This window comes from Salvia hispanica, chromosome 1 (assembly GCF_029641045.1).
Source record: "Salvia hispanica isolate PSC_SH4W2 chromosome 1, Shi_PSC_v1, whole genome shotgun sequence".
Lineage (NCBI taxonomy): Eukaryota > Viridiplantae > Streptophyta > Magnoliopsida > Lamiales > Lamiaceae > Salvia > Salvia hispanica.
The window spans coordinates 42,079,510-42,094,236 of NC_142692.1; the positions used below are offsets into that span (position 1 = coordinate 42,079,510).

Genomic DNA, 14,727 nt, shown 5'->3' on the forward strand with positions numbered 1-14,727 from the left:
TTTATAATTAGCGACCTTCTAATAAACCAAACAAACACATGTAATAATTCTATTTATAACTAAGTTTATTGATCAACAATATATTAGGAAATAAATACGGACAATCACGAGCATAAACAATATAAACATATTAATTAATTACCTAGTTCAACACGATGTTGATCTACATCTAGGCATAACTTACAACGAAAAATATAGGGAGTAATATATATAAGTAGAAATAAAATCAAAATTATATAACTTCTTTTTAGACTCCATACTTAAATAACTTAACCATAAAATTGAAAATCATATACAGTAGTATGATATTTTTTAACTTATTTACCCAAGAATCATTTGTACATTGGTTTGCACTACAATTTATCCAAAAAAGTTGAAAAATGAGATGGCTAAAGCACCAATCATCATACTTCTAGAGTGAAGTGAGAGTTTTTGTAATATTGGTTAATTTTCAGATTTTTCTCGACAGTTTTGTTAGTTCGGCAAATAATAATATCCTAGCACATTAGTTTATATTATTAGTATATACACAAATATTTGAAACTTTCTACTCTCATTTTTTTCTTAAAAATATTACTCCATATTAAATCTCACGTATATTTTATTTATTCTGTTACATTATTTATATTATGATGAAACGTAAATATAGGAATTAATGACGCAATTCATTTAGGAGGGGTAAAATAGTAAACTCAGTTGGTCGACCGCACCATATCCCAATTCCGTTCAGTTGAACCACCAAACCGCAGAAACAGAGCCGCACTCTCTCTCTCTCTCTGGCAAATTTCTCTCTCTTCTTCGCCGCCGAGTTTTCGCCATTAACATACAGTGAAGAAACGTAATTTCAGTTTCAGATTGGGAATAACCGTTCCTTTTTCTCCCAATTTGTATATAAAATCCTAATATAATTTTGCAGGTTGAATTCAGCAAGTCCAAACGGACCACCAGCTCCCTCGCTCGCGCATTCTCTCCTCATTTCGCTCCAACTGAGAACGAAAGAGCCAAATCCTAGATTCAAAGGCTCACGATTCAACGTCTCCGAGCTCCAGCTGACGCATGTTGTTTTTTCAGGCAAGTTTATCTCCCTCAGGATTTTATCGGAGTATATGTATGTTTTCGTTTTTTGAGATTGTGTTTCTCCGCTTATCTAATCTGGAACGATCATAATCGGTCACTTATTCTGAATCGTAGCTGTAATGGTGTTACGCGAATCGTTTAGGTTTTTTTGTCGTTCATGTCTATGAATATTTAGTCCTGTTTTTTGTGGTTCAGAATGATATGGTTGATCTATGGTAAAAATGAGAGTTATGGTTCAGAATGATATGGTTGATCTATGGTAAAAATGAGAGTTAATGAGAACTATGCTTGTTCCCGTTGTTTATAATCTTATTTTGTTTTACAATCTTGCAAGAGGGTTTCGGTTACCTTTTTTTCTTGTCAATGATGTTGAGAACTATTTATACGAAAGTATTTTCATGAATGCTGTGTTACATCTTTCAGTGGATACCAGCATGAGCCAAAGTGATGTAGAGATGGTGGATTCTGAAAAAATCCATGATGATTCTGGAAATAACGTCCAGGAGTCTAAATGTGAAGTGGTAGACCCTAAGGAAGGTGAAGAGGAAGTTCCTTGTGAAGCTGCTGCCTCGGGGGATGTAAATGGAAAGGAGGATGTCGGAGAAGACATAAATAGAGTTATAGATAAAAAAGTTGAAGACAAGATGGATGTGGAGACAGCAGTGGAAGACCAAACTAGCCTTGTAAAAGAGGTCTCTGAGCAAATAGAAGGATCGGACTATGGAATAACTATAACCAGAAGTGATAATAAAGAGCTGATAAACACTGCAACTGCGGCTGAAACAAAAACTGTTGCTAGTGATTGTAAAGAGACAACCACCACTGAAACCGCTGCTGAAGCACAAACTGCTTCTAGTGATTGTAAAGAGCCAATAAACACCGAAATTGTGGCTGAAGCACAAACTACAAGTGCAGCGGAGAAACAAGATGACATAAAATTTGAAGTGGTAGAGTGCGATGCTGCTAATGCTGGGGTGAAAGAATATGAGCCCGCTAAGAATGATGAGATGGATGGAAACCAAGGGGAAGATATTGACAAAAGATCCAATGAAGATGCGGATGTAAAATTTGAAGTGGTTGAATGTGATGGTACTGATTCTGGGGTGAAAGAAGATGAGCCTTCTAAGAATGATATGCTGGATGGAAACCAAGGGGGTGATGTCGAGAAAAAACCAACTGAAGATGTTGCCAAAGAGCCTGGAGAGATTGGTAAGGATACTGATGACACCAAACATGTTGCTAGTGAGACGATGGTGGAAAATTTTGATGCTGGAAACGTCTCTCCGCAAAATAGGCAGCTTCCAACTGAAACTTTTGCCAATAAAGATCCTCAAGGACACAATGCTGAGGCGGGTGCTGTTAGACCATGTGAGGATGAAGAGGTGGAAGATGCAGTTCACTGTGATCAGGATAAGATGGTTAAAGAAAAAGAACAGGGTGCAGAATCTTTTCTTGTTAGCCATGAAACACATGGGAATGAAAAAGCTTTTGAAACTGCTGCCAAACCTGATGCTGCAGAATCTTCACTTGCAAGCCAACCTGAACCTTTTACACCCAATTCCCTTATCAAATGTTCTTCTCAAAAGACTGCAGATCATAGTGAAGACACAGCCCATACAGTCTCTAGCCAAGCAACACTACCTTTCGTAAGAAATATAATGTTTAGCTGAGAATACAAGCAAAATAGGAATCTAGTAATGTCGAAATCATCCAATGTAACTAAAATGAACTTTTTCCTTATTCATTTTTAGATGGGGGAGGATGATGACGGAACACCTGAGGATCAAGCAGCATTCATGAAGGAGCTTGAGAATTTCTACAGGGAGAGGGCAGTGGAATTTAAACCACCCAAATTTTATGGGCATCCACTAAATTGTCTGAAGTAAGCATGCTGAGCTGTTGATTTGTTACTATACTGTCCTTGAATAACTTTTTTATTCGCTTGCTTTGGTGGCTGATAGGTTATGGAGGGCTGTTATTAGGTTGGGAGGCTATGACAGGGTATGCATGTCCTGGTCTTCCTAATGTTATTTCACATTAATTTTGTTTGTACTCCATGTTACTGCTTCTTGGCATGGAGAATAAATGTTTAGTATTTTTTTGTTCATGCCTGTGCCTCAACTTATATATGTATTTAAAAGATTGTATGCTTTTAGATCTTTGATGTAGATTAGTACAACTAGGAACTCAGACTAAATCTGGTCCTAGTGCTAAAAGATCAAAGGTTTCCATAATGAGTATACATTTCGTTTCCCTATCAGTAGGATGGATAATGCACTTGGAATAAAAATTATTTGGTGCTGATATTATTCGAGGATCTGAGATAAGAATGAAGTCATGCATCCATATTATGTGTAAAACAAAATGTTGATGGAGACATAAAGTGAAACTTTCTTCTAGGATTGTTTCATTTCAGTAGTTTAAGTGCATGGAAAAGAAAATCATGTTATTTCCATCATCACAGATGTACCACGATCAAGTATCTGATAACTGGCCCACACTAATGTGTCTAATAGTGATATGGTTTTGCATTTACCTTTGTCAGAATGATTCAGAGCATGAAACCTTACTGCACTACTCCCTCCGTCCCATTACAATTGACACATTTCTTTTTTGCACTTATTTTGGGAAAATCATAATAAATAGATAAGGTGGAGACAAAGTGAAGTAAAAGAGAGAATAATGTAGATGGGACACTCATCTACATTATTCTCTTTCTTACTTTTTTTCTCTTTCACTTTTTGTTAATACTTTATGATTCATTAATGTGGTTGTTATGGCAGGCTAGTTCAATTTATTCAGTTTATTGTTTGTTACTATATGATTTTTAAGGTGTGGAACTTTAATTTTTGGATCAAGCTCTAATAACCACACCAAAAGCTATATCTGTGGCTATAATTTGTGAAATGCACAAATTCTTCTTGTTTGACTGGACAACTATCAAGAACTATTGAAGTTGACAGATGTTGTCTAACATTTCTCAGTAACTTGAAAATGTGGGGCACTTGTTCTTACAACTCGTGGATTTCAAGAGTTGTCACTAGTATCATCAATAGAGTACCACTTTGCTTCATCTTGTAAAACCTGAGGGTCCATTATTTACTCAGGCAGGACTTCCTCAAAATGTTACCATAAGTCACTTTGTTCTCTCTGTTAGAAGCTTGAACTTACTTTGAATAAGTATTTTTATTGAGTGCACTGCCAATACAGACATATTATGTTTTGAACTGCCAAATTAATTGTGTGAATATTTGTTAGGTAACTGGATCCAAGTTATGGAGGCAGGTAGGAGAGTCATTCCATCCACCAAAGTAAGGCGGTTTTTTTCTTTAGATAAAATTGTTCTGAAAAGTCTCATGATCTTGCTGATGCTTCCTTCTTTGTTTTTATGCAACGGGTTTCAACTTATAGGGTTGATGGTAGAAGTAGATGGGTGTTTCTGCCACATTGCACATCATGCACAGTTGTTTTCTAAAATCATTCTCCTTAGAACTCCTTTTTGGAAGTTGCACATCAAATGGTGTTGTCCCATCTGATAAGTGGTCACATAGTGTCAAATAGTTTTTGCACAATGGACAGCTTCTATGGATAATGTGGTTTAAATATTACTCCGTAGTATATAGCTTTCTCATTGATTTAAACAAAGTTCCCTTGTAAGTTTTTTTAATGCTCTCCGATCTGTTTAATTGTTGCAGGACTTGTACAACAGTTTCTTGGACCTTTCGAATCTTCTATGAGAAGGTGGCGATTTTCACGGCTTCACGCTATAACAGTTTTTATTATTAATCCCCCACCCCCACCCCAAAAAAATAGAAACCAAATTAATGTCATTTTGAGTTCTATCCATCTGCTACAGTTCTTTCATTGATTTGGTGGTAATGCTTTAAATAGACATTGCTCCACCTTATTTATTTTGAAAGAATCATGCATATTGCATTTTGAGTATGTGCTTCTTTTCTGCTTTATTGATAGTAATTTGGTGCCACCTTTATCTACGTAAACCTAATTTTCCACCCTATATGCATTAGTCTCTCCTGGAATATGAAAGACATAAGACACAAAGTGGTGAGCTTCAACTCCCTGTAGTAATGCTCCCAGAAGTTTCTGGTGCTGATGGTGAGGTGAGTTTGCATTCAATTGTTCCTACTACATATATGTAACTCTCGTATTGTGGCTCTTGAGCTGAGAAGATTTGATTCCTGTATTTCAGCAGAAATTTATTTTGTACAGCTGAACTAAAAAACATTAGTGGAGATGGACAATGTTGGTAATGTCTGTTGTGTGACTCTGTTGTGAACAAAGGATATTTTTTGTAAGATGCTTCAAACTGTACTAAAAAGAAGAGAGAATATGAGTGATATTTGAATTATTATACACCATCCATCCCAATGATATAGGCTTGTTTTCCTTTTCTGGATGTCTGAAATATATAGGCTCCTTTCAGTAAAAAGTTGTAAAACTTTTAATTCATTTACTAATATACCCATATCTAATTCTTTGATTGACTTTTTAGCATTATCTGATCATCAAAATATATATGGGCATATTAGCCTATATAATTGGGACAACGCTGATATACAATATAAATGTATGAATTTGTACATATCCATTTTCTGTGGGTTTGGATTTGCTTACATTTCTGATATTGTGTTAGTTTTTGTGTGAGGTGAGTGGGTTAGGTGTTTCTATAACTGCAGACGGCATAGTGTGAAATACCATAAGTTCACATTTACGTACTTTTCACAGGGAAATGGTTATCAGGGATCAGGATCAGGACCAGGAAGGGCTAGAAGAGATTCTGCTGCCCGTGCTATGCAAGGTTGGCATGCCCAACGCCTTGGTGCTGGTGAGGTTGGGGACCCAATTATAAAGGTATGTATGAGTGACATAGTCGGATCTTTCAGCTTGATATGTTTTGGGGTTTGGCAGCAGCATGGTTTTGGGTAACACTTTTTACAATTTTAATTTGGCAGGACAAGAATCTCAGCAATATGGCAAAGAATGAGAAGAATCTCAAAAGCATTAGTAAGCTGAATTTTGTGTTAAAATGTTATTGTGTATTTACCTCATCAGATCAACAATTTTGAAATTACTGATGGTTTAAATGAGCTCTATCTGACTTGTATAGGTTCATTAAAACAGAAGAGGCCAAATGAAGTGGAGCATTCAACTTCAAACAAAGCTGTTCGAACTGAAATATCTAAGCAGTTAAGTCTTGACTACAAGTTCTCTGTACTTGGTTCTGTTAATATATGTCCCATAATCTCGTCAACCATGATTTTGTTTTTCATTTATTATATTGGAATTGATTTTTTAAGATGCATATTATTGTATGTAATTTGACAAAGATCCACAAGAAGCCAACGATATACATGTAGGGATATGGTTTGCTTGATGGTTTGAGATCTTCTGTATGTTCCCAGTGCTACCAGTTATTTGATATTATTGACCAAGATTGAATTGTTTTGGCTAGTTTGTCTTCTATATCTATGGTTATTTTACTTATTTATATAGCCAACATGATTGATAGATAAATTCTCATCAAGTTGAGAAAGAGTGTTCTCTGTTGTTATTATAATTGTCAATGCGGATGACAAAGTTGTACTCCTATTATATATCTTTCTAGAAAATATTCACATCGTCATGTAGACATATTAGTTAACACTAAGTCAATAAGATAGTTGGGTCCGGACTCACCTTAAGGCTAAATCTACGTAGTGAATTTATATGTAGAACATTTGAAAATATATGCATACTTATTTTCTTCATTATCAAGTACTGCATGGTATTGCATTTGATTGACCTTTTGCCAACACTACTGCCTAGTCAAAGCTAGTGTACTGAAGATGATTACTTGTCTGTACCAGAATTGCTAAATGAATCGTAATCCTGCTGAAAATGTTAACCCTTTTGGTACTTCAATTCAGTACCAATTAACATTGTCTGGATCTCCTTTGATTTGTAGATTGGTGACATCTGTTGTTGATGTTGGGCCCCCAGCTGACTGGGTGAAAATTAACGTACGCCAAACTGTACGTTCACATCATATTAAATCTATTTCTTCAATTTGTGGAAATTACGCTAATGCACAAAAGAATTGATGTGCTTGTTTTATATGTGCAGAAGGAATGTTTTGAGGTTTATGCCCTAGTACCGGGATTGTTACGTGAGGAGGTGTGTGTTCTCTATAGTTTCCTTTACTTGTTTTGTATCATGATTTCTCAGTCTTTCTCACTAGCTTCATATAAAGAAAAATAACTAAAAAGGGACAGCTTTTGTTTGTTTATTATTATTGTTATAAATACGTACACACACACACATTGAGAGAGTATTCTTCGCCATATTTCTTTATATCAGTTCAATCAACTTCAATCAGAAAAAGGCAAATGAGCTATATAGCAATATCTGTTGAATATATTGTTGGGGCTTGACTTCATAAGATTTAATTCAGTCTACTTTGACTTAGGAGTGAGTTTTTTAAAGGAATATCGACCCACTCAATCCTATCTTGAAGTTTCTAGGATGACTTGCAGAAATGTTAGCTATATAATTGTAAACTTTTATGTCATTGTTTCAAACTTTCAGATGTTGTGTTCATGGTCAAGCATTTTTCCTCACCTCAATGTGTTCAATCACTTATCCTCTTGAAAACATTCTTTCACTACAATCATTATTTATTGTCTGCTTAAATTGATATTTCTATGTGTTGATCACATCTCACAGATTGAAACCAAAAGCCTGAACTGACTAGTTTTTACTAACTATAGGTGTATTTTGTTTCTTTCTCTCTTCTTGTTGTCCAATTGTCTTTATCTTGTTGATAACATATTTGCATTTACTCCATTGTTGGCTTAGGTGCGAGTTCAATCAGATCCTGCTGGACGTTTGGTCATAACAGGTCAGCCCGAGCAAGTTGATAATCCCTGGGGGATTACACCATTCAAAAAGGTAAAACATAAGTTTCATGAAATCTATCTTATCTTCGTGTATAAAAAACAAAACTTACATACTGTTATATGATCTGTTACTACTCTATAATTGGATTCACAAGGTATTTTTCTAATAATAATCTTAAGAATGCCATAACACTATCAGTTTATTATTACAAATCAAATAAAAATATGCGACTTAAAACGATTGTTCCTTCTCAAAAAGAAATATAAAATGTTTGTTGTTCCTATTACTTTAAAGAAACAAATGCTGATGAAAAGGAAAATACTCACTCCATATGTCTATGGAGTTATGGACATATATTATGACTAAGACTAGGGCACAAACATCCTCAAAACCCATATTTGGCTCTTATATGCTATGTACTACTCTTTATTTATATTAATCCGTAATTAGTTTGATTAAACCCATATTATCAACTACTTAGATGGCCATATTGTGCAGTGTATGCACGAGAGTGCACCTCTACCACTATTTAGTGGGTGATAATGACGTAGAGATACGTTTTGGGATATTGGAAGTTTATGGTTGACATAATAGTTGCTTGCTTATATTCAGGTTATTACCTTACCGGCAAGAATTCAACCAGTTCAGACTTCTGCTGTGGTAAGCCTGCATGGACGCCTCTATGTCCGCATTCCTATTGAGCAGCCAAGCATCTAGATTCAAGTGTCTTACACAACAATTTGATTCACCGGTAACATCTACAACTTCATGTATGTGTATGGTTTACCATCACTTAATTACTTATGATAGTGGATTAGGTTTAGTCACCGTTCGTTCATATTAAAGTTTGTTACTAGGCAGAACGACATAGGGATGCTTTTTGGGCTATAGTCCGTCCTGTTCACTGTAAGATGATGAATTTTTTGCTGCTTTAACTTATTTTATTTGAATGACATGCCATGATTTAATGAACACAGTTAGTTTTTCCAGCAACGTTTGTCGTCTCTGAAATGGTAAGGTTAATATTCTATTTTTTTGCGCAGACTATATATGATCACTTCACCTTAGGAAAGACTCTTTTTCCTGTAGTGGACAACCTATGATGAAATTATGAATAATATTCTCCATTTTCTACTCTTCATTATATCATTTCTCTCAAGTACTGTTCCCTTCCTCCCATTTTGAAACATACTCCCTCCTCCCTCCTGCCTCCGTCCCGGATAATTCGGGTCACTTTGACCGGGCACGAGTTTTAAGAATTGTAATGAAAAGCGGGTTGAAAAAGTTAGTGGAATGTGGGTCCTACCTTTATATATTAGTTTTATAATAAAATGTGAATAAGAATGAGTTAGTGGAATATGAGGTCCACTACCAAAAATGGTAAAAGTGAAATGAGACAAGTGGTGAGACTTGAGGTTTTTGTGGTCTGCCCTGGCGTGAAAAAATTGATGTGATATGTGAATAATATAGAACTGGCGTGTTTGTGACATGTGAGTGGTGTTAGTACTTAGTAGTTTTGTGGCCTAGATTTGTGCACGTGTTGGTGGCGATTGGAAATAGAGAAGACAGGAAATGTGTTACTCAACTCTTTCTCCCCCCAAAAAAAATCTGTTCAAGCTTTTCGAAATAAAAAAGGTGTATTGCTTATGAGTAAATATTTAGTGGTTAGGACACATTGTTATTGGTTGGAAAAAAAGAGAAATTTTTACAATTGTGATTGGTTGGATACACCACTCGTCAGTGTGTTCGAACAACTAAATTCTTACTCATTGCTTACATCCATTGATTTTTATCAGATGATCATTATCTTCAGATGCCCTATTACTTTTTAAGTATTTGTAATTCAAGGCATGGAATATTGAGATGTGATAAAACACATAAATGGCTTATATGTTTGCTTTGAAATATCAAGAAATGGTGAAAAATTGAAAAAGAAATGTTTGGGTGTAAAAGTTAAAGGAGCAAAAACACCTGAGGACCACCAACTATGACTACTATGTAAAGTAAAAGAAACTCTTTTTATCAACTCTTCATGCCTACAAAAAAAATATTCCCATTGTTTAGGGTAACTCAATTTGTGATATTCTTCAATTCAGATGTGTTGAGTATTACCTATGTTTCAAACCAACAATAAACCTCATCACCATGCATCCCCTAATGTTTCAAGAACCCAAAGTAAGCAAACATGGTGGTGTCTTGTTTCATTATCTAAGATAGGAAAGCAAAATTTATACCCAAAAAAGTAAAAAAAGAAAAGTAAGAATAACATTCCTACCTATTTTTGTTTTTTCCTATGTTTAGTAGTGCTGGCTTTAACGACTCTTGGCATGGCCTTCTTTTAATGCCTAATTAGGCAAGAATGATGGGAATGTTAATTCCCATCTTTGTTTCCGAATGTTGACATCTAGACGTTCTTGTTACTTGACTCATGTTTCACTTTTATACAAATGAGACTGTGAATCAAACATCAAAAGTGAATTCATGTGGGATTTAGGGGTCGATTGATTTAATTGCTGCACTATGATGAACATAAATTTCCATTAAATTTGTCATTAGGAGCTATCGTTATCTAAAGGTGCGGAAACTTCGCCCCAATTCTTTCCGCTTCCCTTCTTTGCCGACCACCTATTACTAGTGACGACTGCTGTACCGCTTCTGTCTTTTGACATCAACGACAATCTTCTTTACCGATCCTACAAAAAAAAAATCTGAATCTGTCACTATACATTGCCGTCCTAGCTGGCTATGAACATGCATATACAACCCATGTCTACAACTACATCAAGCCATTATGATTTGCTCATGATTCTCATTGGGGCAAATCTATCCCTCCGGAACCTACTGAGCTATGCCATGCGGGCTACTCACGATTCTCATAACCATTGTGCATGTCTACTCAATCCTAGGGTTACATTTTAAAATAACTAACGACCCTTTAAGCGGCTTTTAAAATTTGACATGATGTGTAAGATATAAGTTTATTAACACTTGTCATGCCTTAGCTTTGCGAATAAAGTTTTACCTATTCTCCAAAAAATGACGCCCAAAGTTGCAAATTTATGTCAAATGGGAAATCATTAATGCACTCAATTTGCATGTGACCAGCTCAATCAAAATATGTTTACACGATTAGAAATTATACTACTTGCATGTGCATTTAGAATCTGAACCTTTTTGGCTCTTTGATTGACGTTATTAAGGACATATCTATCCTAGTGTTTAGCGACAGTCAAAAGCACGACGGTGCATTCTTAGTGCTTAAACGATGTGATACGAGTACAATTTAGGTGATCTTCTCCGATTAAGATATGCATGGATGCATGAAAAAACATGTAAATAAGGTAGTCAACAGTTGTGTGCCGCGTGACATTTAAGTTCTTCTACTTTGTAAATTACTTTTATATTTTCCCTTTTTGAGTTCTAAAGTTGGATTTTTAATTTGTATTTTTTTAATTTATGTCTGTTTAATTATGGTGTATTTTGTATATAAATTAATATTAGCAAGAATAAAAATGTAGTAGTGCGCAAACTTAGAAAGAGAGCAATTAAGATAAGAATATAACAAAAGCTGGTTTGATTCATTAATTATCATTACCAACGATCAATTATGCTACAGAAAAAAAAATCAATTTTTTTAATACTAGTAAAAAAAAGCACACATTTCAAGAAAATCAAAACGGTGGTGGCGGCGGCCTTACATTACTTCCACCGCCCAATCCAAACAAATCTGCCGCAAAAGGATAATTCCCCGCCGCATTCCCAGTTACCCCGCTAAACAAGGCGCTATTAGCGGAGGTCCCCTCCTCCTCCACCTCCAGCGGCAAGCGCTCGAACACCGCATTGGCAAACGACGCCGCCATCAACACGAGCGGCCCCGCCGCGACGAGCGGCCCCGCGACGGTCCCGCCGAGCACCTGGCCCTGGGCGCCGGCGAGGAAGACCGAGAGGGCGGCGGCCCCGGGCGGCGCGGGCGGGGGCAGCACCGTCCCCGAGAGCGAGAGGATCTCGAAGCGGCCCTGCAGCGCCACGGCGGGGTGGCGCAGGGAGACGCTGGAGACGGCGCCGGAGCCGCTGAGGACGCAGACGCCCCGGCCGCGGCGCCTGGCGTAGGCGGAGACGCTCTCGACGACGTCGTTTCCGGAGGAGACCTCGAGGATGTGGGTGCCGAGCGCGTTCGGGGTGTCGCGGGTGACGATCGTGGGCGGTTTTGATTTGTTCTTGGAGCCGGGCGGGCGGCCTCTGGGACGCCGCTCGGTGGCGGGGGTTTCTCTTGGGTGGTGAAATGAATTATTAGGGGCTTCTTGCTCGTAATCACCCATTTCCGCAACTGCAAAATCTCTCTCTCTCTCTCTCTCTCTGTATGTGTTTTTTAAAGAGTGAGAAGTTAAAAGAGCAAGTGGAAGGGTTGTTTTAGTGGAATCCGCGAATAGCAAGATTGAAACAGAGAGAGAGTATTGAAGAAGCTTGAGGAACAAGTGTAATTGGATGCCAAATGGACTAGGACGATGACTTCAATATTGCCTTTTTCTGCTCATATATATGTATATTATATACATCCTCCATCGTCCCACATTACTTTATAAACGTTTTTTTTCCTGCCTCAGATTTAAAAAATGTTACGTCTGACGAGTTAAATAAAGTAAAAGAAAGAATAAAATAAATATAGTTAGATGAGTTGTTTTTAGTTAAAAGATAAATGATTTAAATAATTTGAGGTAACTTAATATAATACGACTCCTCAAAGTAATTTGGGAGAGAGTAGTGGAAAAAATCATACTCCTGCTGCTGCATACGTGATATTCAAACCTCCAAACTATAACAAATGAGCTTAAAATAAATACTCCATCCATTACATAGGTTAAAAAATTAAGAACAAGATGTTTATATATAGTATGAAATATAAATATAAATATAGTAAGAGATATTACGAAGAAAACGCAATAAAATGGCATACGAGTAAAAGAGAAAAAGATTTAATTGTGATAGAATATTTAAAGTAAAAAAAAACAATTTAACTATTGTGGAATGAGGTGGTATTGTAATGAAATTTAGTGTAAATTGTGATGAAATGTAGCAAAATGAATGCAATAGATCGAGTGAAGTGCCACCTAGAAAATAGAATTGTACTCCTAGTAGTAGTATTTTTTTATGACTATGGCTATATTTTACTTTTTGCAATATCTAATCTTTCTTTTTTTAATGAATATGGCTATATTTTACTGTAATTTTGTAATAACAAATAGTAAGAAACTATAATTATCTCTGCTTGATGATATAAAATTATCGAACACACGCAACTCGGAGAGGATTGTTGGACTAGTATTTTTAATTGGTGAAGAGATCGAAGTGACAGCGTGGCATGGCTCCATGTGGAGAGTGTCGGATTTCGAAACCTAGTCAACTCACACTTAATTCAGATCCTCTCCGTGTACTTTTTCTAAAATTTATATCTACAAAAATAGGGAATAAAAATCACGGAAGTTGCAAAACATTTATAAAATTCGTAAATTAAAAAAACAATCAAATATAGACACTCACACTATTTTTTAGATAAAATACTGCAAAACAAATAAATGAATAATGTAGGGAGGAGAATGACCCAGATTGCGGCGGGCATAATGTCCCCACAAAACACTCTCCTAATCCCTATCCACTCAATATCATTTTATTATGCTCCTATATTATTTAATTATATATAGTAACATACATATTTTATACATATCCAATCCTTTAGAGGTACATTGATACTGCACAAACCACAAACTAGATTTAGTGTAAGATATAGTTACAGAATGCATATAATTAAATATTCAAGATATAATATGATATTGAAAAAGCACCCATTTGAAAAGGAGGAAATGCAAATATAATCAATTAGATTAGGATGGTTGTTTTAGCAGTATTGTTTGCTTTCTTCATCCAGAATAATTATTAGTGTGACTTTGTTTTCTATTTTTTCAAGAGGGGAATACTATAACATTTATTCGCAATTGCATGTAACATAGAAAGACCAATCAACATTTTAGAAAGTTCATCACAAGTAAATATACAATTAAAGAAAAGGAGAAACAGAGATTCCGTTCCATTCCATCTTCTTACTTCTCTTGTCAAATTACATAATTTATCTTGTTATGGATATCTATCTCTCTTTCTTTTCTTTATGATAAATATAAAAAAAAATTAAAAACTACTACTATGTCACAATAAACTCAAACCTGTGACATATATGTAGCCTAATGCACTGACCATTCTATTCTAGATATAATGCACATATTTATAATCTTTTTCTCTTTCTTTTGTTGTTTTTTTATGGTTTACAAACAAAAAATTAATTACCCTACTTTTAGGCCAACACACACGTATCTACTCTTTTTAAAGTATGATTAAATATGCAGATATTTTAAATGCCACGTCACGGTAGAATCGAATATGAGACCCTTGGCCTCAAACATTAACCACTTTACCACAAAGCCAAAATACAAAGACATCTATATCTATTTCTATGTGCCCAAATAGTGGAGTTATGGCCTTGTCAAAATCGAGTGATTATGCTCTTAAAAAAGGGGACCTGAAATGAAGGGAAATGGGGCCAAACCCATGCCTCAAATGGAAGGTTCATGGTATATATCCATGCCACAAATCCAATGAATCCAAACAAGAATTCACAACTTGAGCTGTAATTTCACTAGTATAATACCTGCCTTCTCTATATATCTCTTTGTCAATATTTCCTCGTACATAAACAGCATGGGG

At 35.9% G+C, this 14,727-nt stretch overlaps 2 protein-coding genes across 3 annotated transcripts; one reads left to right on the forward strand and one right to left on the reverse strand.

Annotated features, from left to right (window-relative positions):
* The first annotated feature begins 698 nt into the window (after nt 1-698).
* On the forward strand, nt 699-8,946 carry LOC125221885 (ARID/BRIGHT DNA-binding domain-containing protein). Of its 2 annotated transcripts, XM_048124197.2 has the most exons (15): nt 699-838; nt 917-1,071; nt 1,501-2,723; nt 2,829-2,959; nt 3,039-3,078; nt 4,336-4,388; nt 4,773-4,818; nt 5,106-5,198; nt 5,824-5,949; nt 6,051-6,102; nt 6,206-6,284; nt 7,043-7,109; nt 7,201-7,251; nt 7,933-8,025; nt 8,587-8,946. In XM_048124197.2, exons 3-15 carry the CDS (start codon nt 1,512-1,514, stop codon nt 8,689-8,691), a joined length of 2,148 nt encoding a protein of 715 aa, XP_047980154.2. In that variant the 5' UTR covers nt 699-838; nt 917-1,071; nt 1,501-1,511; the 3' UTR covers nt 8,692-8,946. The 2 variants fall into 2 exon arrangements, with proteins under 2 accessions (XP_047980154.2, XP_088919351.1); XM_089063225.1 differs by lacking the exon at nt 4,773-4,818 and having other exon boundaries at nt 4,336-4,362.
* Nucleotides 8,947-11,533: 2,587 nt separating this feature from the next.
* On the reverse strand, nt 11,534-12,494 carry LOC125223148 (AT-hook motif nuclear-localized protein 27). The gene has a single exon (XM_048126153.2). The coding sequence runs from the start codon at nt 12,291-12,293 to the stop codon at nt 11,646-11,648; it is 648 nt and encodes a 215-aa protein (XP_047982110.2). The 5' UTR covers nt 12,294-12,494; the 3' UTR covers nt 11,534-11,645.
* Between the last annotated feature and the right edge of the window lie 2,233 nt (nt 12,495-14,727).